The sequence below is a fragment of the Panthera leo genome, chromosome C1 (assembly GCF_018350215.1).
Source record: "Panthera leo isolate Ple1 chromosome C1, P.leo_Ple1_pat1.1, whole genome shotgun sequence".
NCBI classification, from domain to species: domain Eukaryota; kingdom Metazoa; phylum Chordata; class Mammalia; order Carnivora; family Felidae; genus Panthera; species Panthera leo.
Genome location: NC_056686.1, coordinates 99,162,867 through 99,186,736, shown reverse-complemented (window position 1 = coordinate 99,186,736; position 23,870 = coordinate 99,162,867). Strand labels below are relative to the sequence as shown.

The following is a 23,870-nucleotide window of genomic DNA, read 5'->3' as shown; positions in this document are numbered from 1 at the left end:
AGGAGTTCCCATCATGCTCAGATCATATACTTCTTTTTATAACAATCCAGAACAGTCCCTTTACTACATGAAATTCCTAGACCATCTCACATTCCTACTCAACATAATCTTTAAAAATTGTCACAGTGCCCCAAATTGTGGAAAAAAGGACGAATTTTTTAGAGGGTGGTTCATAATAAAATGGTGCGCTGTAACATGCTGTAACATGTAACGTGCTCAGGGTCAGCTACCCCGGGCAGAGGCACTGCGGCTCTGTCCCTGTGCACACCGGCCCGTGCGAGGGGCGTTGCTGTCCTGGACAGGGCGTCTGAAATCCTGAGCAGCTCTTACAGCAGCACTGAACAGAGCAAAGGAAAACCCTTCCTTCATTTACCTGGCGTATAGTGAAACCATGCCAAGAAAAAAAAAAAAGTTTTGTGGAGATAATAAAATGAAACGTGTGTAGGTTCTAGGCTCAGGGACAGAGTTTTCACCCGTATGAACGTCCTTTGAAAGTCACACGGGACACGAGGTAGAGTTTTGTTGCATAGAACCATCCCAGACGGGGCTTTACATCTGTCGCAGGCGCTCATCCATTAAATGTGACTAGAGCCCTTACCCAATCAATGTGACCAGGAAAGACCTGCCCACAGGTTTCCACGGCGTCCCTGGGGGCCTTGCTGCCCTGTTGAAAACTGCTGTCGTGGGGCTGTTGCTTGACTGGGAGCAACACGCTCCCGTTTGCAGCTTAGGAAGCTCTCCCTGGCGGGGGCTGAGGCTGCAGACAGGAAGGCTGGAATGCAAGCCAAGTGTGAGGTTGGACACAGATTCTAGGGGCTCAAATGGGGCCTGGCCACGGGGAGAAGAGGAGCAGGGGCTTAGGATGTAACTGCTTGACTGGCAGGTGCCTTTGCCGTCTCCTTCTCTGAGAAAGGGTGGCACACGCACCCCCATAGTTTTCTCTTCTTGGCTGACTTGGTTCTCGCAAGTTGACAAACGTCTGCTGTCCAGCTGCTGTGACCCCCCCAATGCCTAACATTAATGATCATTGTCACATGTCCTTAATAAAGCACAGCCTCTTCTCTCTCTCTCTCTCTCTCTCTCTCTCTCCCCCTCCCTCCTCCCTCACGGCTTGTGTCTCCTTTCCTACTACCACTGGCCTCTGCTCACCCCCTGCACAGAAGCTGCTGTCCCCTGGGTTTCCCGTGGCCACCTCACCACCACACCTGTGGCTTCTCTTGTGAGACTGCAGGTCGCTGGGCCTCCCCTGCGGCGTTTGTGATTCAGTGGTCTCAGCAGGTGCCCAGGTGATGCTATTGTGGGAAGGCCACGGATGCCCGCTGGGAGCCCCGGCCGGGGGGGTGGGGGGGTGGCATCGTCTGACACGCACTCCAGGCCCCTCGCTTCATCTGCCTGCCGTATTGACTGCTTGCCCTTCCCTGAAAGTGGTGCACAGAGAAGTTCTCACCTTCGCTCACCTGGGTGCCCTTTCTCGCCCCCTCCTGTGCCTGGGGAGCACCTACCTAGTCACTTGTTTTTCAGGGCTGAGCTCAGAGGTCACACGCTTTTTGAAATGTGCTGTCCCTCCCATCACAGTCAGGATTAAATGCCTTTCCTTTATATTCCGTACCTCCAAGACAAGATCCATCACATATTTATTCGGTCATCCTTTTATTAGTTTGTTTAGCAAATGCTTGGGCCACAGATCATTCAGTGCCCTTTAAATAATTCAGTAGGAAAGAAAAGGCCTTTAAAAAGTTAACCTCAGGGTGCCTGAGTGGCTTATTTGGTTGAGCATCTGACTCTTGATTTCGGCTCAGGTCACGATCTCATGATTGTGAGACTGAGTCCTGTGTCGGCCTCTGTGCTGAACGTGGCACCTGCTTAAGATTCTTTCTCTCCCTCTTCCCCTCTCCCCTGCTCGCCTGCTTTCTCTGTCTCCCGCCGAAATAAAAACAAAAATTTTTTTTGTAATTAACAGCTCTAGCTGGATGTAAGGGAATCCTTTACCAATGGAAGTTGTGTGTGCCGAGCACAGGTACAAAGCAGAATCCGCAGAATGGGTAGGTCGGCTGGTGGAGCCGGCCCCCTTCTGAGCTGGCTTCCTCCTTCCTCCTGATGCCTCCCACCTGTTACCACCCCGTCCTTGCTGTAACGCAGCCAGCGTCCTCTTCTCAAACCCACAGCACACGATTCCATTTGAGGAGAAGCCTAGGAAGGAAAGCCTCCAGATGCAGAAAGATAGAGCCCCTCCCTCAAACAGAGCACAGCTCTCCCAGCTCTGGGAGCCTGAGGTGTCCCCAGAGGCGGCATGTGTGATAGGGTATGACTGGAGCCTGTGCCGGCAGGTGGGGAGGCAAGTGGGGACCTCGCCCCGAATCCTCTCTTCCTGCCGCTTCCTCCTGCTGACTCGCTGTTGGGGATTAACCCGGCCTTGGCCCCCAGCATCTTTCCTTTTTCACCTCTACGTTGTTGCCTCTCGAAATCCACTCACTCACAGGGCCACGTCCAGGATTTCTCAGGCTTTAAGGTGCATGCGAATCACCCAGGGATCTTGTTAAAGGCAGATTCTGAGCCAGTGGGCTGGGGGGCGCGGGGGGGTGTGCAGGGTGGGGGGGGTCCCAGAGTCTGCATTTCTAACAAGTTCCCAGGTGACCCTGGTGCTTGCTGGTCCAGGGGAGCACTTCAGTAGCAAATGTGCCAGTCTGACCCGTTGTCCTGTTGAGCTTTGAACGTGGGACTGAACCCAGAGACCAAAAAGAAATGGGAAGAGTGAAAATGGATTGCGTGTTCGTGATCCAGCAGGCTCTGCGCTGAACTCTTCTATAGACCGTTGCGTTTAACCTGTACAGCACTCCTGTGAGGTGCTGTTATCATGCAGATGAAAATTCCTGCGGGCCTTGAGGGCCCCCGGGCCCCCCCTGCCTCTGTGGAGGAGGGTGGTGTAGACAGACACACTGCCCAGGGCAGTACTGGACAGGACTCGGCGGATCTTCCTAATTAGTCGTGGGGGCTGCGGTCTCTGGGCTTCAGGGAAGGTCCTCCCTGCCCTTGAGATGCGGGAGGGAATTCAGAGCATAGAATAGGAGCTGACCCCTCGCCCACCTGTCAGGCATGCCCCACATTTCAAAAATGCCTCTCTTTCCAGCTTTTCAACACTTCACAATATTTTGACATGGGAAGGAAAGAAAAAAAAAATGGCAATCCTTTGAAACATTTCTCTTCCTTGGATCCTTGCTCTGGGACCATGTGACCGAACTGAAGCTTAGTCATAGGATTCCAGTTTAACATATGCAGTTACTATAGCAATTGAGGTTTCCTTAGTAACACTTGCAAAAATAATCTGGCCCCAATTAATAATACATTTTAAAGCTCTTTCTACTCTGCACTGAACAGCCCAGTTTTCTTGGACAAGAACCAGATAATTCAGGTGGTATCATTTGTGCTGATGTAGATATCATTTGCATGCGGTGAATTGGGTTGGAAAGGAATGAAAAGGGAGCTGGGTGTTCTAAGTATTGCCGGAATCCGATCTGAAAAGTCGACTGGCAAGCTCGTGTGCATCCAGTTTGCTGAGCTTGGAAGCTAACTGGTAAACCCTGCCCAGGATTCCCGGCGTGCCCTGGAGGACTCTGTGTGTTTGAAGAAGGGGGAACGCGGGAGACTGGGCTCCAACAAAAGACGAAACCAGAAGGGTGGGCCGTGGGACCTGGGAGTCCTCTCATGTTGGTGCGTTCTTGATGGCTTGAGAAGGTCTGTGGGGACGTGAGTTCAGCCAGCAGTCCTTTGTGAAGAGTGTCACCCGACTCACCACTGAGTTACTTGTCCCTAGAGTGGCTTTTGTAGTAATGGTGTGGGGTATCAGATCCCGCCATCCGCAACGTTTGTCTGTGCGGGACCAGGGCATCCAAGTGACTGTCTGGGGCTTTCAGAAATTTGAGTTGAGATGTGAAAAGGTGCTTGCACTGATAGCTCCCCAGGAGGAATTCAGAGTTACATCTTCCTTTTTTAAAACTTTTTCAGTACGGAGAGGATGGTCGGTAGCGGGAAAGCAGAGCCAAGTGTCATAAAGATGGAGTGGGTATGATCCCAGATTACCTACGTAAGATATATGTCATTTGACCTTGGCTTCCTGCCACCTCAAAGGCGAGCATAGCCATTAATTAGCAGGTAGGGTGGCACTCCGGAGTCTGCCCTCCCTTCCGGTTTTGGAGCAGGGTGGAGAGGGGAAGGACACTGGAGGTGGCTCCGTTCTGTCCCATTGCTCGGCATTTTCTTCTCTGCCTTCTCCCTCTCTCTGCCCCCTCCCTCTCTCTGCCCCCAGGAAGATCACCCCAGCAATCCCCGAACTACCTGCTACCATATTTCTCTCACATGCTCTCCCCCACATATCCCAGCAGACACTGATTGAGTGCTTTTCCATAGCCCAGGCGCTGTGCCAGGCTCTGGGGGTGCAGTGACGAGAACATCCCCTAGGCAGGACAGTGTTCTTCAGGGCATTCCTAGCACTTATTAGCATCAGGAAGGGCACACTCAGAATACTTGCAGACTGCAAGGGAAAAGCTTGATCTCTACCCACAGGGCGCTCAGAGGCTAGGGTGGAAGAGAGACTAAGGAAAAACTTCTGGAAGATAATGTAGAAGATGTGGTGCCAGGGCAGAGAGGGGCTGCTGGCCCAGTAGGATGGGAGGGAAAGAGGGGGCATGGAAGGACGAGGGCACAGAAGGATCGGGGGTATGGAGGGAGATGGTGGAAGGACATATAGGCAGAGAGGACAGGTGAGCAGAGACCAGAGCTCAAGGAAGAGGTGCAGGGGGCTGGGGAGGGGTGGGGGTGCTGGAGGGGTGAGTCACTGAGATGAGTGAGGACAGTTGGGTAAGAGCCAAATCCTGGAGGGACTTTGTACTGTGAAAAGGAATTTTTTTTTCCTTTATGAGCTCAAGCAGTTGGGAGCCATTGAACTTCCTAGGCAGGCAAATGATTGAAGTTTCAGCTGGGTCCCCTGGAGGCTGCGTGCAGGTGAGGGGAGTAGGGAGGAGACAGGTGGAGGGATGTTGGGGTAAAACCGGCTCCGTGCAGCCTCCCTCACACCGAGCCATGCTTCGAAGGAAGCCTGTCCGGGCCGGCCCTCCCGGAACCGTGCGGGGCAAAACCAGGCTGGAGGCCGCACGTGAGGCTGGGGACGTTCCTGGGCAGGTGTGTGCGGTGATTGTGCTGAACCACCCCCTTTCCTTTGCAGTGACAAAGCTGCAGGTGAGCAAGTCGAAGAGGACCCTCACTCTGGTGGAAAACAGGCCCATCCAGCTGAACTGCTCGGTTAAGTCTCAGACCAGCCCGAACTCCCACTTTGCGGTGCTCTGGTACGTGCATAAGCCCTCGGATGCCGACGGGAAGCTCATCCTGAAAACCACCCACAGCTCCGCCTTTGAGTACGGCACCTATGCCGAGGAGGAGGGCCTGAGGCCCCGGCTGCAGTTCGAGAGGCACGTTTCCGGGGGCTTGTTCAGCCTCACCGTGCAGAGGGCCGAGGTCAGTGACAGTGGCAGCTACTACTGCCACGTGGAGGAGTGGCTGCTGAGCCCCAACTATGCCTGGTACAAGCTGGCCGAGGAGGTTTCGGGGCGCACAGAAGTCACTGTGAAGCGGCCAGGTAAGACGAGGGCGCAGCCGGCACGGGGTTAGTACAGAGAGGCTTCCTGGGGGTGACGGAGCTCTGTGGGTTCCACACGGGGTGTGGGTGCAGGTGCAGAGACCTGCCTGGGGGTGACGGGGCTCTGTGGGGTCCACACGGGGTGTGGGTGCAGGTGCAGAGACCTGCCTGGGGGTGACGGGGTGCCGCAGGGTCCATGCGGGGTGTGGGTGCAGGTGCAGAGACCTGCCTGGGGGTGACGGGGTGCCGCAGGGTCCACGCGGGGTGTGGGTGCAAGTGCAGAGACCTGCCTGGGGGTGACGGGGTGCCGCAGGGTCCACGTGGGGTGTGGGTGCAGGTGCAGGGGCCGTCACCCTGGTACACTGTGGGCTGCCCGCTTTGTCTGCAGTGAGAGCGTCCTGGTGCTGAGGGCAACCCCAGGAAAGCGTCCTTGACTCTGCTCTTACGGACAGTGTCTCCCTTACCAGGGAGAGGCCCCAGGGGCGGCTGTGCTGAGCAAGAGGTGGCAAGGGAGGGTCCCTGGCAGCTCCTGGGTCTCCTTTTGGGTTAGCAGGTCACACCCCGGAGCTCAGGCTGGCGCCAGCTCCATAGCCAGCATTCTGACCCAGAGGGCACTTTCTAGTCTCTGTCCTCTGCTTCCCCTTTCTTTCTTACTACCCATTTCAGGAACCCTCCCTGTCTGCAAAGCGATCCGCCCCTCTGCCCCCTCTCAGACTGTGGGTGCGGCCCTCATTCTGCTGCCTGACAGACTGGGCCGGCACCTGACCTCTGCCGGAATGCTTCCCGGGGTGGGGAGCTTTCTACATCCGCAGGCGTCATGGGTGGAAAACCCCCCTCCATGTAATTTCCCTCCAGGTTTAGGTCTGCCCCTGGAGCAGCCCAGGATAACTTTGGGTCATATCTTTTCACATGTGAAGGGTGCCCCGTCAGTCTCCCTTTCCCCTTGTTAAAGAGCTCTAAGCCCCACCTGATGTAGCCTTAAGCTCCCTGTCCATCCCTCATATCTGCGTGGCCTGTGATTTGTTGTCGCTGCCTGTCCTTCCTGATGGGCGGGGGTGCTACCCTAAGTCCCATGTCCATGCATTTGTTTATATGCTGTCCTCTCTGCCTGGAACGCCCCTCTCCCACGGCCTCTCCCCTGTCTCTACCCCATCCCCAAGACTTCACTCGACATCACCTCCAGGAAGCCTTCCCTGCTTTCTCCCATATCGCCAGAGGTTCTTTTTTCGTTATAAAATACCTAATGTAACAATTATTTGTTTGCAATTCTTTTCTACTCTAAGCACTTTGAGGACAGGGCTGTGTCTTTGTATTTTCAGCCACTGGCATGGTGCCATTAATAAATATTGATTGAATAAGGAACAGATGGCTGCTTTCCTTGGACACCCCAGGGCCTTTGTAGTTACTGTTCTCTTAGCCTGGAACAGGTTGACCATAGATCTTCATTTATCTCATTCTTCCTCAGAGAGGTGTTTCTAGCTCATTTTAACTAAAATAGCATCCTAGTCACTTTGTACCCCTTTCTCTGTCCCCTGCATAGCACACACCCCCACCTGGCATTCTGTTTCTTTACTTATTCATATGTAAGGAATTATAAACTGCTTATTCGTATTTATACATATGGAAATTCACTCATCATGAAATATGTGTTATATATAGAAGTGTGCGTGCGTGTGTGTGTGTGTGTGTGTGTGTGTGTATTTTTTACCTTTCTGTTCCCATGGCTTGTCTCCCAGGAAGCCTCAATAAACACTTGTTCAGACAGCACATAGGACCAGATGCAGAGGCCTGGACGTGGCCTGGCCCCCCTTTTCCCTCCAGATGTTGTATTGCTAAGACTGCCCCAGTGCAGATTGTCACCCCCCTCAGTGGCACTTTTGGGAACCCTTCTGCTGATGTATTGCAGAGGAAGCTCTGGTCTGCCTGGTCCCTCTTGGTATTTCCAGAGACCTCAGGCCAGTCCTTGGGACTTTTGAAAACTGGCATTTGTCATTTGGCCTACACGGGTTCTCTTAGGTTTCTGTTCTTCCTGTCTGTTTTCAGTTCTGGTCACTTTGTCTGGTGGGAGGACATGATCCCCCCGCCCACCAGATGTGTCATCCTTTCCCTTCACTTGTTTGTGCAGAAACTAAGAGAATCTTGGTGGATCCTGAATTTATTGAGGGACTCCCCCCATCTGAGACTACAGACCCACAGTGAGCTCACTGGGGCAGGAAGGATGTTTGTCAAAATCCGTGTAGGGAGAGCCATCTCTGGGGAATACTAACACCTTAAACAGAAAACGCACAAGACCCTGATTAAAACAACACGTTCCTCCTTTTCAGTTGAGAGTTTTTCTTTTTTTTTTTTTTCTTTCCTTTCTACACACCACCCCTCTCCTTTTTTTTTTTTTTTTTTTTTTTTTGCTGATGAGAAAGAATATGCTTCTAGAGCTTTGGGAAAACACAAAGAAGAAAATAATCTTTCAACCCAGGACAACTAGAGTTAACATCTACACACACACACACACACACACACACACGTATATGTATATTCTGGGGAGACCAGTTATTTAAAACAGTTTTTCTGTTATTTTTAATTTTTGACCTTTTAATACCAAAGGGTATTGCCTTCCATTGTAAAATACTCGGGAAGTTTTGAAATGTAAAAAGTAAAACGTGACGGTGTGCGGCCCTCTCCCTCTTCAAATGTCACTCCAAAGGTCTCCTTCCCCAGGTGTTCCTGCAGTTCTGTAGCTGTTTGATCTCTCTGGTCCAGATAGACTCATTAGGACCTTTTATGAAATTACATGCCTGTCATCTGGGTGTACCATCATTAACGACACTTTTCTCTCTAGAGGAGGATCTGATGGGCTGAGCTGTCAAGTCAGTGGTTCCATCCATATCGGGCTTTTCTTCACTAATGTCGGATCAGTTCTGTTCCCACCTCGAGAGGGAACCCGAGAAAGCAAGGACTGCAGTTCCTAAGGCCAAGTCGGGGACATATTTAAACTGCTTCCTCTGTAGTTCTTTGGTGGTGGACAGTCCGGTGTATTCTAGCCATCCTGTGGTCAGTTTTTAAAATTTGCTCTGGGCTTGAAAGGGGGTCTCAGCACGCTCTTTCCTGCCTGTCCCTTCGCAGCCACCCCTCTGGTCAGCTGTATGCTTATGGTCTGCTGTCACTGGGTGTGGAGGCATCCATAGGTCATGCTTGTCCTCCTCTGTGCATCTGAATCAACGAGATATAAATTGGGGGACCGCTGTTACCATGAACTGCTGACAGTCCGGGCACTCGGACACGCGATCCAGGAACGCGTTATGTGTAGGGCGCTCCACCTGGAAGTGTTTCTGCTGATGGAGTGTGCCGCTGCCCTTTAGCACGGGGAGGGCAGCCGTCGGCCTGCGTTTGCAAAACGTGCATGAGAGCACCTGTTGTGCCTCGCTGCTAATGTGCCTTTCCTCCCCTTTCCAGACAGCCGCCTGAAGCTCAGCCAAGCGCAGGGGAATCTGTCGGTCCTGGAGACGCAGCAGGTGCAGCTGGAGTGTGTGGTGCTGAACCGCACCAGCGCTGCGTCCCAGCTCGTGGTCGAGTGGTTTGTGTGGAAGCCCAACCACCCGGAGCGGGAGACTGTGGCCCGCCTGAGCCGCGAGGCCACCTTCCACTATGGAGAGCAGGCGGCCAAAAACAACCTGAAGGGGCGGCTGCATCTGGAGAGTCCTTCGTCCGGCGTGTATCGGCTGTTCATCCAGAACGTGGCGGTGCAGGACAGCGGGACCTACAGCTGCCGCGTGGAGGAGTGGCTCCCCAGCCCCAGCGGCGTGTGGTATAAGCGGGCAGAGGACACTGCCGGGCAGATGGCTGTTACTGTCATGCGGCCAGGTGAGGCTTCACATCCCCAGGCCCTCACTGCTCTGGGCGTTTCCCCTCATAAGTGTCCTACTTTGTGTGCTGCGCAACATACGTTGTTTGCGGTTAAACATAGGAGCATTTACATTTTGCGTTTACAATTGTCTCAGATTTTTTCCCCCCTAAGCGAATGGGAAATTGCACATCTGGCTTTGGCCTAAGGTGATCCTGTTTCTTCGCTAGAGTAACATTTTTCACTTGTTGCAGAACACAGAATATTTTCTCTTTAAAGAATACATTCAGATTCAGGAGGTGGTAGATACGCAAAAACTTTTGAAACAGTAGTCGTGCGGTTCAAAAAATTGGGCTTGTAGGTTTTCAGTGGAAAACAATGGATTCATGTGCTTTAAATAGAAAATGATGAAATTTAGTCTTTCACTTCCTAATAATTTTATTGGTGCCGACGACTGTTCTGATTGCACTGTGTGGCTTTTCTTGTCCTTACTGTTGTTCCTAAAGTGGCTAAATGCACATAATTACTCAGTATAATGATCGTTACACATTTAAACCCATAATTAAAGCAGAGGTGAGCAGGATTCCTGTGTCCTCTGCAATATCACCTCCTCATTCAAGTCAGAGCGAAAAGTCAGTGCCTCCCCCCGCAGCGGACGTGGGGCAGGAATGAACTTTGTGGCTGGGCCAGTGCGAACGCTCCGTCTTGCCCATTTTCTGAGCATCCCAGGGCCTCTGTTGGTGGTCTGGTGGGAGCATTCGTCATGTTTCCACACCTGCGTGGAGCGGCTGTCTGCCTTGGTGGGACACGGGGGCCTCGCAGCTGTGCTCACCCCATGCGTCACAGAACACACACTTCGAGAGTGAACGTGCCCTTTGTTACAGGAAAGGGCATTATCTCTCTGCTCTGTGTCTTGCCGAAGCTGGACAGGAAATCACCTCTGCCTGGGGTTACTCCTATTTGCCATGAGCTTATGTGTTTTCTCTTTTCGCCTTGCTTAGAAACTGCCGCGTGTCTTCTTCCAAAGGTAAATTGGCAGAGACGTGGCATCTGAGTGTGCTCTTCTCCCCGGAGGCTCACCCGCTTGCACGTTGCCAAACCAGGGCTCCAGGTGGCCCAGGGGCAGACAGACATTTCTGGACTGCCCACTGCATTGCAGCTTAACCTACAGGGGAGGGGGAGAAGCACCCTTCTTTCTTGTGGCTTACACCTGAAGCAGAAAGAGTGCTAAAGTCTGCACAGGGAGATGGTTTGGCCTCTGGCAGAAGGGAATGGACATGGACCACCACATTAGTGAGAGACATGCTACAGGGAGTGGGGGGAGGACACGGGAAAGTGGGCCTGTTTCATTCAAAACACTTGTATTGAGTCATCACTAAGCACGCGAAGGAGCCAGGAAATTTACATGAAAAGTTAAGCGCCGGGGCACCTGCGTGGCTCAGTCAGTTAGGCGCCTGACTCTTGGTTTCTGCTCAGGTCATGGTCTCTTCGTTCTTGAGTTCAAACCCCTGTTCGTTGTGGAGCCTGCTTGGGATTCTCTCCCTCCCTCTGTCTCTCTCTGCTCCTCCCCCACTCAGGCTTGCTCTCTCTCTTTCAAAATAAATATATAAACTTAAAAAAAAAAAAAGTGAATGCTTACATTGTAAGCATTCAGACGAGAAGAAAGCAAAGGGAGAGTAGGTGGGGAAGAGGCCCTTCCGGGGTCTCTGCCATCTTGCCATTGCGTGGCATCACATTGGCCAGCCGCTGGGAGCTTTGGGACACCAGCTTGGTAGGCTCTGCAGGGTGAAGGTGCCCTAGGATGTGCCTTAATCTGTAGGATTCCTCTCTGATGGCTCGGGACACAGTCAGCCGTGATCTCTGCAAGGATGAACCGATGTGCAAGGGAGCAGGAGTCTCTATGATAGGGTATTCTCCACCCTGCCACGTTGCCTTCCAGCGTGTTCTCCCCCACCGGTGCTGGGCCGAGGCACACTTCCCACCACCTGTACCCAGGTCCTGAGCTTTCAGGTGCCCGTGACGCACACCAAGATTCTGGATGGGGGTGTGCGGGGGCTTGGCAGAGCCCCACAAAGGTGGGGGCGCCCAGCTTTGTGTTCACCTGTGAGCGACATGAAGCCAATTCATTGAAAGCCCAGGACAGTACCTGGGAAGTGGTCCTATTTGGTCTTTATCCAAGCAGAATCCGATTTGGTATCTCTGCTTTTGTGGCTGTTATGTTGGCATCTTTTGCGAGCATTTCATCAACAGGGCCAAACAGGCCATTTAGGAGGGAGGGAACGGATTATTTGTTGAGTACCTACCCCAGTGAGCCAAACAAAGGCAGGGGGTAGGCAGCAAAATGAAGATAGAGATTATAGCTGCCCGGTGGTGTCTGTGAGGTCTGACTCACCTGCTTGGGTAACCTCTCCACGGCTGTTTTGTGTCTCCGATCTCTGTCCGGAAGATGCTGTCCGGGACATCCTTCTGGGGTCTGTGCTCAAGGTGAGGGGCACTTTCGGGTCTGTTGTCTATGGCTGGGCTTCAGTCCTTAGCGAATACTTACCTCCTCGGTTCCCTGGGGCATAGGTAACCATCTACATGCACACAGTTTAGACTCCAGAACTGCTGAAGGGTGAATTCCTTGTCCAGGGTTGCCATAACAAATTAGCACAAGCTTCGTAGCTTAAAACAACAAAAATTTATTGTCTGATGGTTCTGGAGGCTAGTGGTCTAGAAGCAAATTATCAGCAGGGCCAGGCTTCCCCCGCTGAAGTTTCTAGGGAAGAATCCTTCCTTGCCTCTTCCAGCTTCTCTGTGGTCCCAAGTATTCCCTGGCTTGTGGCTGCATTGCCCCAGTTCACACGGCCTTCTCTCTGTGTGGCCCCTTCTCTTCTCATCAGGACACCGGTCGTTGCATGTAGTGCCCACCCTAAATCCAGTAGGAGTTCATCACACCTGCAAAGACTTTATTTCCAAATAAGGTCACAGTCTGAAGTTCCAGATAGGCATGAATCTTGGGGGCGGGGGGACCCTTCAGCCACTGCAAGAGGTTACAGTGAAAGTAAGTGTCCCTTCCTCCCTGGATTCCCATGAGTAGCCGTGTTACCCACCTCTTGTGAGTTCTTCCACAGATATTTTGTGCAAGTGTAACCAAATCCACGTGTCCGAACAAAACACATTTTCTACTGCATACAGTGGCACACAGGGTGCACAGCTCTCCTGTAGTCTAGCCATCTTTCTTGGGCCCTTCCTCATCTCTGCCACGTACTACTGCCTTACTCCTTCCAGTAGTAGGTGTGTATTGTATGTTACTGTGTTACTAGAGTGTATTTGGTGATGGACACAGGGGTTGTTTTGAGCAGAGAAACTAAAACAGCCTCTTCCTCCTTTTTTGCCCCTCACCGCCCCCAGACGCCGCCCTGCAGGTGGACACGGTGGTCCCCAATGCCACGGTGTCCGAGAAGGCAGCTTTCCAGCTGGACTGTAGCATCGTTTCTCGATCAAGTCAGGACTCCCGCTTTGCCGTGGCCTGGTACTCTCTGAGGACTAAAGCTGGAGGGGAAAGGGGAGGCCCTGGCCTGGGAGAACAGGAGGAGGAGGAAGGGGACGAGGAGGAAGAAGAGGACCTCACAGAGCGGACGGCCCTGCTGAGCGTGGGCCCGGATGCTGTCTTTGGCCCAGAAGGCAGCCCGTGGGAGGGCCGGCTTCGCTTCCAGAGGCTCTCCCCCTTGCTCTACCGGCTCACCGTGCTGCAGGCCAGCCCCCAGGACACGGGGAACTACTCGTGCCGCGTGGAGGAGTGGTTGCCCGGCCCCCAGAAGGAATGGTACCGGCTGACGGAGGAGGAGTCGGCCCCCATCGGCATCCGTGTTCTGGACACAAGTGAGTTTTCCCAGGTTACAGGGGAAGGAGGTCCCTGCTGGTTCCAACTGTTGATTCCAGCGGTCTGGAAGAATGAAATCAGAGCTCGATTATGGCTCAGTAAGTGGTATTCCCACCTGTCCCAGGCATTTGGGCTTTGAAACACCAGTTCGTGGAATTGACACTTGACTGCCCCACGTGGGTAGGTATTAAAGTGGTCATAAGCCTGATGTCCCACCAGATTCTATTTTAGTGAGAGCTCATCGTCCAAGTATATTGGTAGGTGTTACTGGTGGCTCCATAGCCAGCCTGGTACCTCTTTAGCCAGTTACCGTGTTTCAGACTCATAAGAAGGGAGAAAAAAAAAAACCAAAACAATGAAGCCTGAGTACAGTCTGTGTTCTTGGTTCATGTGTATTTTGGAGGGTGATTTCGAGGTTTAGGGGGATGTCGCATGGTTGGGAGAACCAACTAGTAGAAGGGCAGTGGGTGATGCCACAGGGCATCTGGGAAGGGCTTAGCGGCGGCCCTGCTCCCTTGGTCCAGGACTCGGACCTCTCACCCGGTCAAGGAACTCCATGGACAGAGACCAGAGGAAATAATGGCTGTGCTGAATAATTTGTTCTAACAGGGCACTCTTACAGTTGCCTTTTGTCAGAGCGTGGGACATGGCAGACTGAAGGCGGTGTTTGTTACAGTAGAATTAGCCTGGAACGCAGAAAGACAGAATCTGCTAGAAACTGTAACTTCGTTTCCGTTTCAGCCAATGCATTTTACTAGGTAATTCTGGCTTGAATGTTTGAGCTTTGTCAGCTTTTTCTTTTCTTTGACTACCTCCTGTTGATTAGATGGAACCATATGAAATTGAGGTTTTGTAAGTGAAAAGTGGGTGGAGCGGGGAACTATCAGCGATTTCATGTACTGTGGAAATCTAATAAGCATGTGCTGAGTTTTCTTCATAATACTGATGACAACAGCTGTGCAGTAGAAAAGAACGCAGAGAAAAGCCTAAATGAGACTCAGACCCCTGACAAACTAGTGCATGACCCAAAAGGACAAGGGAAGGTGTTTAGACCCGTCTGCCCACCGCGGATGCCCATATTTATTACGTTTCGTAGAACGTGGTGATCAGCCAGCAGCCTTATTTTCCAGGGAAAAGGGCAGGTTACCAGGGGCTGGGCCCCTGCTGAGGCCTTGTGGGTCTGGGAAGTGGGGGGGCCGGTTTCATCCTCTTCCATATCCAGAATGAATTCTGTAGCCACAGACACACTTTTGGACACTTGTAAATGGTCCGTAATGGCATTTTAGTTGATAATGTTAACCACTGCTAAGGTTACTCAAGTAACCATCGTCTCTGGTAAAACTGCTCTGAGAAGCTGGCGGGGAGAGAATGTGTCACTTCCCAGAGAAGCCCACTTGGAGCAGAGCTCGGCGCCAAGGGACATGGGAAACACCACCGGGCAGGAGGTGCGGACTCGGTGCAGTCAGCATCTTCTTGTAGGGGCAGCTGGGTTCACGGTCAATAAACTACATTTTCTTATATGACTTTCCAAGCCGCAGTCCTGGCTCCCGGTGGGAAATGGGGGCACCGCTTTGAATGAACTTCCAGCTGTGAGTGGAAGGAGGCGCTGCCGTGAGAACACGGCCAGGAGGGTGGTCCCCCCCACCCCTGGCAGCGGCAAGGGAAGGACAGGGTGGGCGCGGGGGTCGCGGGTGGGCTGGGCCAGGTCTTGAGGCGCAGAGGCGGGCGGTCCAGGCTCCCCGCCCTCACTGTCCTGCCTCTGTTTCAGGTTCCACCCTGCAGTCCATCATCTGCTCCAACGACGCACTCTTCTACTTTGTCTTCTTCTACCCCTTCCCCATCTTCGGCATCCTCATCATCACCATCCTGCTGGTGCGCTTCAAGAGCCGTAACTCCAGCAAGAGCTCCGACGGGAAGAATGGGGTGCCCCTGTTGTGGATCAAAGAACCACACCTCAACTACTCCCCCACATGCCTGGAGCCCCCTGTGCTCAGTATCCACCCAGGAGCCATAGACTAAGGGGACCGCAGCGGCCCTCAGCCGCGGAGGAGCTGACAGTCTCCCTTCCTGCCTCTTGCTCTGTGATCGGACGGCGGGCAGACGGCGCTGCAACTCTTGGAGTGCTCTCCTGGCAGCCAACAGTCAGACTTGAGCAACGTTCCAAGTCCCGGATCCGGCACAGAGACAGACCGCCTCTAGGTGGCAGTCGTGGTCGGTTAGCTGTTTTGGAGCAGATGTCCTTATCCTGCAGAATTAGGCTTCTTGTTTTTGTTTTTGGTAATGTAGTGAGTAGCTTCAGATGCCACATCTACTCACTGATTTATATCGTATTCTCAGATAGATGTTACAGGGGTTCTTATTCTTTGTAAGGGACTCTTTTTAAATCCCTCCGGTTTACCCTTCTTGGGTTCCGTAACGTTGCGGACGAATTTCTCGTAACATACCGCCAATGGCCAAAGGGAGGACGGACTTTTTGGTGCAAAGGAATCTCTTCCAGGACTCTTTGTTTCTGCATACTTGAAAATACTACTCACGGATCAGAAACATGCCCAAACGTTTTTTACTTTCTTAACGAGACTTGAAAATTATGTGTCATGCGGGCCCAATTTGTATCTTATCTTTTCCCTCAGCTGGAGTTGTTGGAACCACTTTGTAGTCAAGATGAAAGCATTGAATTTTGCTTCAAAGAACTGTGTACGTACGGGAGGAATCCTGCATAACCCCATTAGAGTAGACGATGCCCGACCGGACTGTCAGGGAAGCAAAAGTAGGCTTCGTTCCAACCTTGCCAAAAAATTATATATTTAAAAAAAAAACAAAAACACAACTTTGTTGGAGAACAAGTCAAAAGCCCCAAACAGCACACGCTTTGCTGGCTAACCTGGACAGAAGGCTGCATTTAGCAGCCACTGACTTTCAGATTGATCAAAGCCAGTGATTAGTGAAGGAAGGAAACAAGGCTAGTTGTCGGCTTGATCTGTTTCGCAGGAGCGGCCTCGAACTGGTAACTGTGCACGGGTGGGCTTCTATTTTAAGGTGCTTTGCCACACTCTTAAAGGACAGTGGCCAGTGAGCCTGAAAAGGGGGCCGTGCTGAGCTGAACACACAGGGCCCAAGCAGCCACCGTATGCACCCTATACCGGAGGGCACGGGGCCCGGCAGACCGCTGAGTTCCTCCAGGAGTCGGTGGTGGGAGGGCGGTGGTTTCCAGAGCCTGGAACTTGGAGACCAGGGGAGAGATCACCACCACCCTGGAGATACGAAGACTAGGTTTTTCTTCTTCCTTCCAGCTAGATTTCCCTCCAAGGTAACGGTGTCTTTCTCATTCACCATTTCTCTCTCCATGTGTCTCACTGCCGTAAGAGTATCTGCCTAGGAGAGGTCCAGACACAGCCCGTTCTGTAACCCTTGCAGACCACCTAGTCTCGGCTTAGAGTCACCTCATGCCGGTGCAGGGTTTTGCCCTTCCCCTTCTTAGATCTTGTTTGTGGTCTTAGGTGATTTGGTTGTTCACGGTTACGGTGGCTTTTTATTCGAATGCCCATTAGAGCCCAACAAGGCCCCAGTCGCCCTGTTCGTTCACACTATGGAGCAGGGTGCTTAGCACCCGCCCCCCCCCCACCCCCCCCACCCCACTCCTGTGCCCTTTTGCTCACCCCAGGGGAGAAGCGTGCCCTGACTTTCCTATATTTTGCTGGCCAAGAACGCCATCCCCTTTCCTCCGGGAACTTGCATCTTGAACCCCAAGGGTACACCCTGCTTAGAAAAAGCCACTGGGGATTCCGGAGTGAAGTCTGAGCAGAGGGATTGTTGTCTGTCCTGAGACGGAACAGACTCCACGGGAGGCCGTGTGGGTGCCCATCCGCATCGGGGTCTTTGGGTGCGCAGGTGGTGGCCTGGGTTTTCAGCAGACGCCTTGCTATGCCGCAGCCCAGGGGAAGCAAGGTGATGGACTGGCTTATGTAGTAGACCGGTCTCCTCTTCCTCCCCGCACACCAGTACTGTCCTCTGAGACCCTGTGTAGGCACCACACCTTAATCCCTAACACGCTCATTTCCATGTATTATGTATGCTGCAGCAACGCTTTGGGGGTACAGTCAGGCTCAGGGGTGAGGGAAGGAGGCAGTCCTTTGCCCCATTTCTTCATTACAGGCGCGTGGGCTTTCTGTGGGAAATCAGCCCCTGCCTTGTAGCCTGAGTGCTTGAGGGAAGATGCCCGGCTTTCCTCTGTGTGAAGGGTGTGAAGGGAAAGATGCCAGAGGGCTGGGACTGGCTGTGTAACTACTAAGAGCCCAGCTTGCCCACAGGTATAGAAAAGTAGGTGATGCACACAATTAAAGATGTGGAGTGGTTACAGGAAATTTGAAAGGAAGAAAAGAAACCGAAGCCAGTATTTTAGTAGTTTTTTTTTTTTTTTCCCGTGTGTATTTTCTGTTGGGCTGGGGGATACCATCAAAGGGTGAGCTTTTCAGCTTTCTGTGAAGGTCCCCAGGACCTTGTTTGGCCATTTCTATGGAAATGTGGTGTCAGATGAGCGGTAATGGTGCCCTCCAGTGGCTGGGAGACCTCATTGCACATGGCCTTGCCGGAGCTCGGAGCATTGGACCAGGAGAGGAAAAATTGCCAACTGGTTCTCTGGACGTACTTACCTACGGCTACAATGTTGCATTAATGAAAAACTACACTGTGCTAGGCCCATTCCGGACACGGATACGACCGGCACCCTCTTTCATCAGGGTGTTTCTGTAGCAGGTTTTCATATTCTTTTCAAACAATGGTTTCTCTGCGTTTATTGTTGAAAAAAACAGGTGGGGTAAGAAAACTACCCATGCATGATGTAGAGAGCTGTTGATTTGTTTCTGTTTGTTTGTTTTTTTAAAGGAAAACTATTTGTAAAATGTTGCACTAAAATGTTTTATATACACTTCAGAGACCTGTAGTAAATTATGTTGAAAATATGGCTGTTTACAGTTACTGGAGTACACGGTCCTTCTTTCTCCTCCCCTACCCCCACCCCTCCCACCCCTTAACAGCCTCTCTTGCTCTGTGACACTGTCCCCTGGGGGTCTGGAGTTCTGCTCCTGACTTTGGCCTGCTGGGCTCCAGGGTCAAGAATTGCAGCCTTTACCGCCACATCCTGCCCCACAGCCTAAAGCGTGCCTTTGTACAAACGATGACTTTAAAAAAAAAAAAAAAAAAAAAAACAACGTTTTCTCGACACTTGACTGTCATCTGCTGAGAACTTGTAAAAGGCTACGCGGCCTCTAGATCTGTGCAACACACAACACACCCGGAGTCCCCAGAGGCGGTTTCAGAATGGAACTTGTGAGCCTAGCTTTCCTTTTTAGCGGGGTGGGACAGGATGGGGTGGGAGGAAACTGGCGGAGAAGGGGAGAAAGAACAGCAGGAACAGAGGCGGAGGGCCTCTGCAGCAAGACCACACCATCTCTCCTAAACGATGTGCTGCTGTCCTGACCCGGGAAATTGTCAGCAACCATTTTCCAGGATGGAGGACAGAGCAGCACCAGCACACCAGCCTCTGTGTCCTGCACACCTGGAATGCTGGGATGTTTGTGGGGCCGGGGTGGGGGGGCGGGGGGGGAGTTCAGCCCTTCTGCAAAGTGAGAATGACAGAATGATTAAAGCCACACCAGCCATACAGCATTAGGCAGAACCCATCTGTAATTCTTTAAATGGCACAGAATATGCAAAAGCAACTAGAGGGATGGTAAAAAGCAGAGGGAGGCGCTTCCTTTTCTTTTTCTTCTTTTTAAAAATCAAACCTTTCAGAGGCTTTAATGTGTGTTTTCCCCAGCTCCACAGCCCTATCTGCAGCATCCTTATCAACTTCTTGCAGCTGCTGGCCTGGCTAGGACTTGAAATGTGATTGTTTATCCCTTGGGTATCCAGAATGGCTCCATGTTAAGCCTTACATATTACTTTTGCCTAATTTTTTCCCCAAATGCTCTCTTTCTGCCAGGGAACATTTTAAAAAGGGAAGACGACTGCCCCTCTACGCCTTTGGTGCAAATCTGCCCAGTGTTTATGTAAGTGAAGTGAACGGACACTTCCGAAGCAAGAGGCAGAGACAATTTCCATGTATGTGGGATTAGGGGTAGTGTTGTGCTCAGTGCATTCTGAAATGTCTAAGCTTCCTTGGGGGGAGGGGGGTGGTAATTACAAGGTTGGCAAGAACTAGAGCCAGGGTACCAGAGAGGGACATGCTTGGAAGAGCAGCCACCCCATGCCACATGAACAGGCTGAAATGAGGCCCCCTTTCTTACCCCTAGTTCATGATTATCTACACTGACAAGCTGATAAAACTGGACCTCTCAATACTGGCCACGGGACGAAAAATATGTCCACTCTCCTTTTGATGGCGAGTCCTCAGTATATGAATAGAGCCTTTTTGGCTCGTTGTGTAATTCAGGTCCACCTTTCTGAGCCACTTTTGATTCATGAAGTCAGCTAGGCCATGCATATAAGCTCTTCTAAAAATGCTTGATAGAAGCACAGCATTTCTCTTAATAAAAGACCTGACACCGATTGTCAGTCTTGGTCAGAGGAGCGTCCAGCCAAAGAATCCTATCTCACCCAAAGGCTGGAGACCATGACCTGAAGCATACTTCCCAGCCCCAGGTGACTGGGCAGTCCTTTCCTCTGCCCTGCTCTTGAGAGGGTTGGCGGCTCCTGCTGGCCAGTCCCAGCAACAGCACAGCTGCCTATCCCAAAGTTGCACCCGCTCTCCTGCCAAAGGGCGAGAGTGGCAATTTGGATTTCACGTTAGTTGGACTCCCAGTCCTGCCCCTTACTGTGTGTCCTTGGACAAGTAGTTTACCTTCTCTGAGCCTCCGTTTCCCCCTCTGTGAAACTAGGGACAGCAAGAAGATAAAGTTATTTCAGGTAACGCATTTAACTAACACAGGGCCTGGCTTAGCGCTCAGCAGGTGTTTGCTAGGATCACTTCTTGGTTCAAAAACTCTCAGGGGCTCTCCAATGTCTAAAAGTTTGACCCTATCCTAAGTTTCCTGGTTGGTCTGAGTTCCTACCAGCCAGGGGCAGAGCAGAAACTTGATTTCCTCACGTTTTGTGCTGTTCGCTGCCCCTGCCTCACGTTCCCAGTATCTACACATAGTAGGGGGTGTCTTAAGCTAGCATGCTTCATGGTACGTGACATTGGTCCCAGAAACTTCACCGATAGAGATAGCTTTTAAGATGTTATGGCTGATTTAAGAACTAAGGAATTCTTACGGTTCAAGTGTTTTGAATGGTTTTGGGATCCTCACTTGATGTTGGAGATGACATCAGCAAGAAAGCACACTTCCACTCAGTTTCACAAGTGACATGTTAGTGTTTACTAGGACAGGAGGGAGTCCTGTTCATGGGGAGAGCTTCCAGGTCCCGTGGAACTTAGAGTTCCCCTGACTCCCATCACTGGACAGAGGCAATTCCTGTGCAGACAGGGAGACCATCGTGAGGAGCTGGTTCTGGGAGCAGAGTAATTTGGTCTGGGGTCAGACAGGCAGCAGAGAGGGCAAGCCAATCAAGAAGACTAATCACTAGGGTGAAGTGTTCCAGATGCCTGCTGCAGCCTGGGCGGGAGGTTACACAGTGAGGGGATCCACCACACCGGACTCCTCAGCCTAAGGGAAAGTCCACAGTTGAGATGGAGGTAGAGAGGAAAACACAGAGGAAACTGAGAAGGGAGAAACCCAAGGCTGGAAGTCCCAGCTCCGGAGGAAGGGAGTGCTGGGCGTCGAGGGCAGCCTTCAGGAAAAGGTGGCTCGACCTCGAACGAGATCGGCGGGACCAGGTAATCCCGCACATCCTAGCAGGGGTCCAAAATGTTTCCTTTTAATGTGAGCGGACAGTGACCCGCAGGAAAGGCGAGCCCCGCGCTCTGCTGTTGGAAAGCGCTGAAGGAATGAAGGGCCTGGGAGCCTCCCAGTCCTCTGGGAGAGTCCTCCGGTCACCGCAGAGGCCGGCCGAGCGGGGCGCAGCTCCCCCTACCCCCACTTGCGGACACATGCCTCCGTCTCGTCCCAAACGTCCAGCGAAAGTGCTGCAGGAGGAGGAGGAACCAACACAAGCTTGGTTTTAAAGACGCAAGCCACCGTGAACGGACAGCTCCACAGAGCAGACGGGGAGGCGGCGGAATGACTTTGGGGACCGGGGGGAGGCAGGACGGCGTCTGGAGCAGATGCAGGGTGCGGGGGCGGCGCGCAGCTGCGCCGGACCGGACCGGGAAGGAAGCTCCAGAGTTGGAAGCGGGAGCGAGCCGAGCGCGGGGCGGAGCATGTGGGTGGGGCAGGGCTAACGAGGGGGCGGGACGGGGCGGGACCGGGGCTAGCAAGGGAGAGGGCGGGGTAGGGCGGGGCCAGCGAGGGGTGAGACTGGCCGGGCCCGCGAGGCGGTGGGACGGGGCGGGACGGGGCGGGGCCAGCGAGGCGGCGGGGCGGGGCCAGCGAGGGGCGAGACGGAACGGGGCCAGCGAGGAGACGGGACGGGGCCAGAGAGGGGGCGGGACGGGACGGGACCGGGGCTACCAAGAGAGAGGGCGGGGTAGGGCGAGGCCAGCTAGGGTGGGGCGGGGCCAGCGAGGAGGCGGGGCGGGGCCAGCGAGTGTGGCGCGGGACCGACGGGAGGGCGGGACCGGGCCTGCGCGCGGCGCCGGGCGGAGCTGCCCTGGAACTTGTGGCCCACCCTGGCCCAGTCCGGGCGTAGAGGCTGGCCGGACGAGCCATGCACGCGGGGAGAGACGGGCTCTTGGCCGCGGGGATTCTCGGTGTGGCCTGTCTGGTGCTCCATTTGGGTGAGTGGAGGCCTCCCCCGGGACCCGGCGGGGACTGGGCTGTGCCGGAGATGTCCGGGGACCCCCGGGCTCCGGCGCCGAGTGGACGGGCGGCGCCCGAGGAGGCTGCAACTTGGGTTGGGGAGCGAGGGGTGGGTGGCGGGGGAAACGCTGCCCGCGGAGAGACTTGTCCCGTCGTCACCGAGTCTCCCGTGGGTAGTCAGGAAGTAACTTTGACCTTAGGCACCGGAATCCTGGTTGGGAGAGGAACCGGACTCCAGCTCGCTCACCTCTTCGGCGTAGTTTCCTCTAAGACCCCTCGGAACTCCCCCCCCCCCCCCCCCCCCCCCCGCCCCAAGTCGTGTCATCTCACGACTCACTGTTTCTCCGGAAGGGTGTGCCTTTTCTAAGTTCCAGGGACTGCTAGCGGCTTCCCCTCCCCGGGTTACTTCGCCGCGGACAGCTTGGTTTACCCTTTCACTGCTTCCGCTGCCTGTGAGCCCTTTGAGGACCGGGCTGGGCAGCGGGCTCCACCTGCCCGAGGAGTCGGCTAGTCCTCCGCGCGGGGAGGGGGCGCGCGAGCTCGCTCGGCCGCCTGGCGCCCCCGCCCTCGCCGCCCCTTGCCCCCGCAGCCCTCTCTCCTCCGACACCGCGCGTTTGACTGGCACTGCTGCCGGCGGGGGACCTAGGACGGGGACTGGCCGAGGGGAGCGTCTGAGTGGGCGATGGCCTCACTCCGGGATTCCTAAGTAGGGCGGCCGGTGCTCTTTCCTGCCCTTTGAAACCTTAAGGGAACTGCCTTCATCCCTTTCCCACTTCTTCAGCCGGATTAACAGCCCCATGAAATAAGTGTCTGGCTCCGCTGTTACCTCCCCACTTTCTGTAAACTCCTAACACACACGGTCCTGGCCAAACCCCCGGAGCATGTTTATAAACCCTTAACTACTTTTCCTTAACGTGAGGGTTTCCCGTTGGAGGCCCCTTGGCCCAAACTACACATCAATCTTCCAGCCACTGGGTGCCTGTGGGGTACCCATATCTGTGAAGTACAGCTTGCGGGGAGGGGTTGAGAGACCTCAAAAGTGCCTGCATTGCAAGGTACAGAAGTAAATGTAAGACAGGCCTCTGAGCATAAGGTGCTGTGGGCATGCAGAGGGAGAGAAGACTGTCGTGAAGTCAGGTATCTCTTGTGAAGCAAAGACTTCAGGGTAGGGAGGGTATGTGAACCTAGCCAACCGGGATATGTGGTGTGTGGACACGCGCTGATGTGGCAAAGGATTCCAAGGGGTGACAAAGACAAGTTGGCAGGCAAAGGAGAACTCTTTCTGGGCCTGGCAGAATCGGAACCCTGTGCTTAGGAGGGATAATCTGGCCTCCGTGCAGAGGAAGGGGTGTAGCTGGGAGGAATTGGAGGCAGGGAGGCCAGGGCAGGTGCCATCACAGGACCCCAGGAGCTTTGAGGCTTTCCTATGCTGGTGGCCGTGGAAACCAGGAGACACGCAAACAGGCAGAATCTGACTCATTGGGAAGCAGCCCACCAGTGATTAAGAGCATCAGCTCTGGGACGCCTGGATGGCTCAGTCGGTCAAGCATCAGACTGCAACTCAGGTCATGATTTTATAGTTCGTGAGTTCGAGCCCACATTGGGCTCTCTGCTGTCAGCTCAGAGCCTGCTTCAGATCCTCTGTCCCCCTCTCTCTCCCTTCTTCACTTGCTCTCTCTCTCTTTGTCTCTCTCTCTCTCTCTC

At 53.4% G+C, this 23,870-nt stretch overlaps 2 protein-coding genes and 1 long non-coding RNA gene across 7 annotated transcripts in view; 2 read left to right on the top strand and 1 right to left on the bottom strand.

Annotated features, from left to right (window-relative positions):
- The window catches only part of IGSF3 (immunoglobulin superfamily member 3), a 92,629-nt gene extending 74,339 nt beyond the window's left edge, over positions 1-18,290 (top strand). For all 5 annotated transcript variants that reach the window (XM_042953578.1, XM_042953579.1, XM_042953580.1 and 2 more), the window contains 4 exons: positions 5,219-5,629; positions 9,080-9,487; positions 12,861-13,331; positions 15,101-18,290. In XM_042953578.1, the coding sequence (XP_042809512.1) occupies positions 5,219-5,629; positions 9,080-9,487; positions 12,861-13,331; positions 15,101-15,351 (1,541 nt within the window). In that variant the 3' untranslated portion in view covers positions 15,352-18,290. The remainder of the gene's footprint in view (positions 1-5,218; positions 5,630-9,079; positions 9,488-12,860; positions 13,332-15,100) is intronic.
- Positions 18,291-20,659: 2,369 nt separating this feature from the next.
- On the bottom strand, positions 20,660-23,749 carry LOC122228517. Its single transcript, XR_006206640.1, has 2 exons — positions 22,504-23,749; positions 20,660-21,394 (listed from the first exon to the last, which is right to left on the bottom strand). It is a non-coding gene; the product is annotated as an uncharacterized LOC122228517 (long non-coding RNA).
- The window catches only part of CD58 (CD58 molecule), a 39,243-nt gene continuing 37,344 nt past the window's right edge, over positions 21,972-23,870 (top strand). Inside the window, exon 1 of the mRNA XM_042953575.1 lies at positions 21,972-22,144. Coding sequence (XP_042809509.1) covers positions 22,075-22,144 — 70 coding nt within the window. The 5' untranslated portion in view covers positions 21,972-22,074. The remainder of the gene's footprint in view (positions 22,145-23,870) is intronic.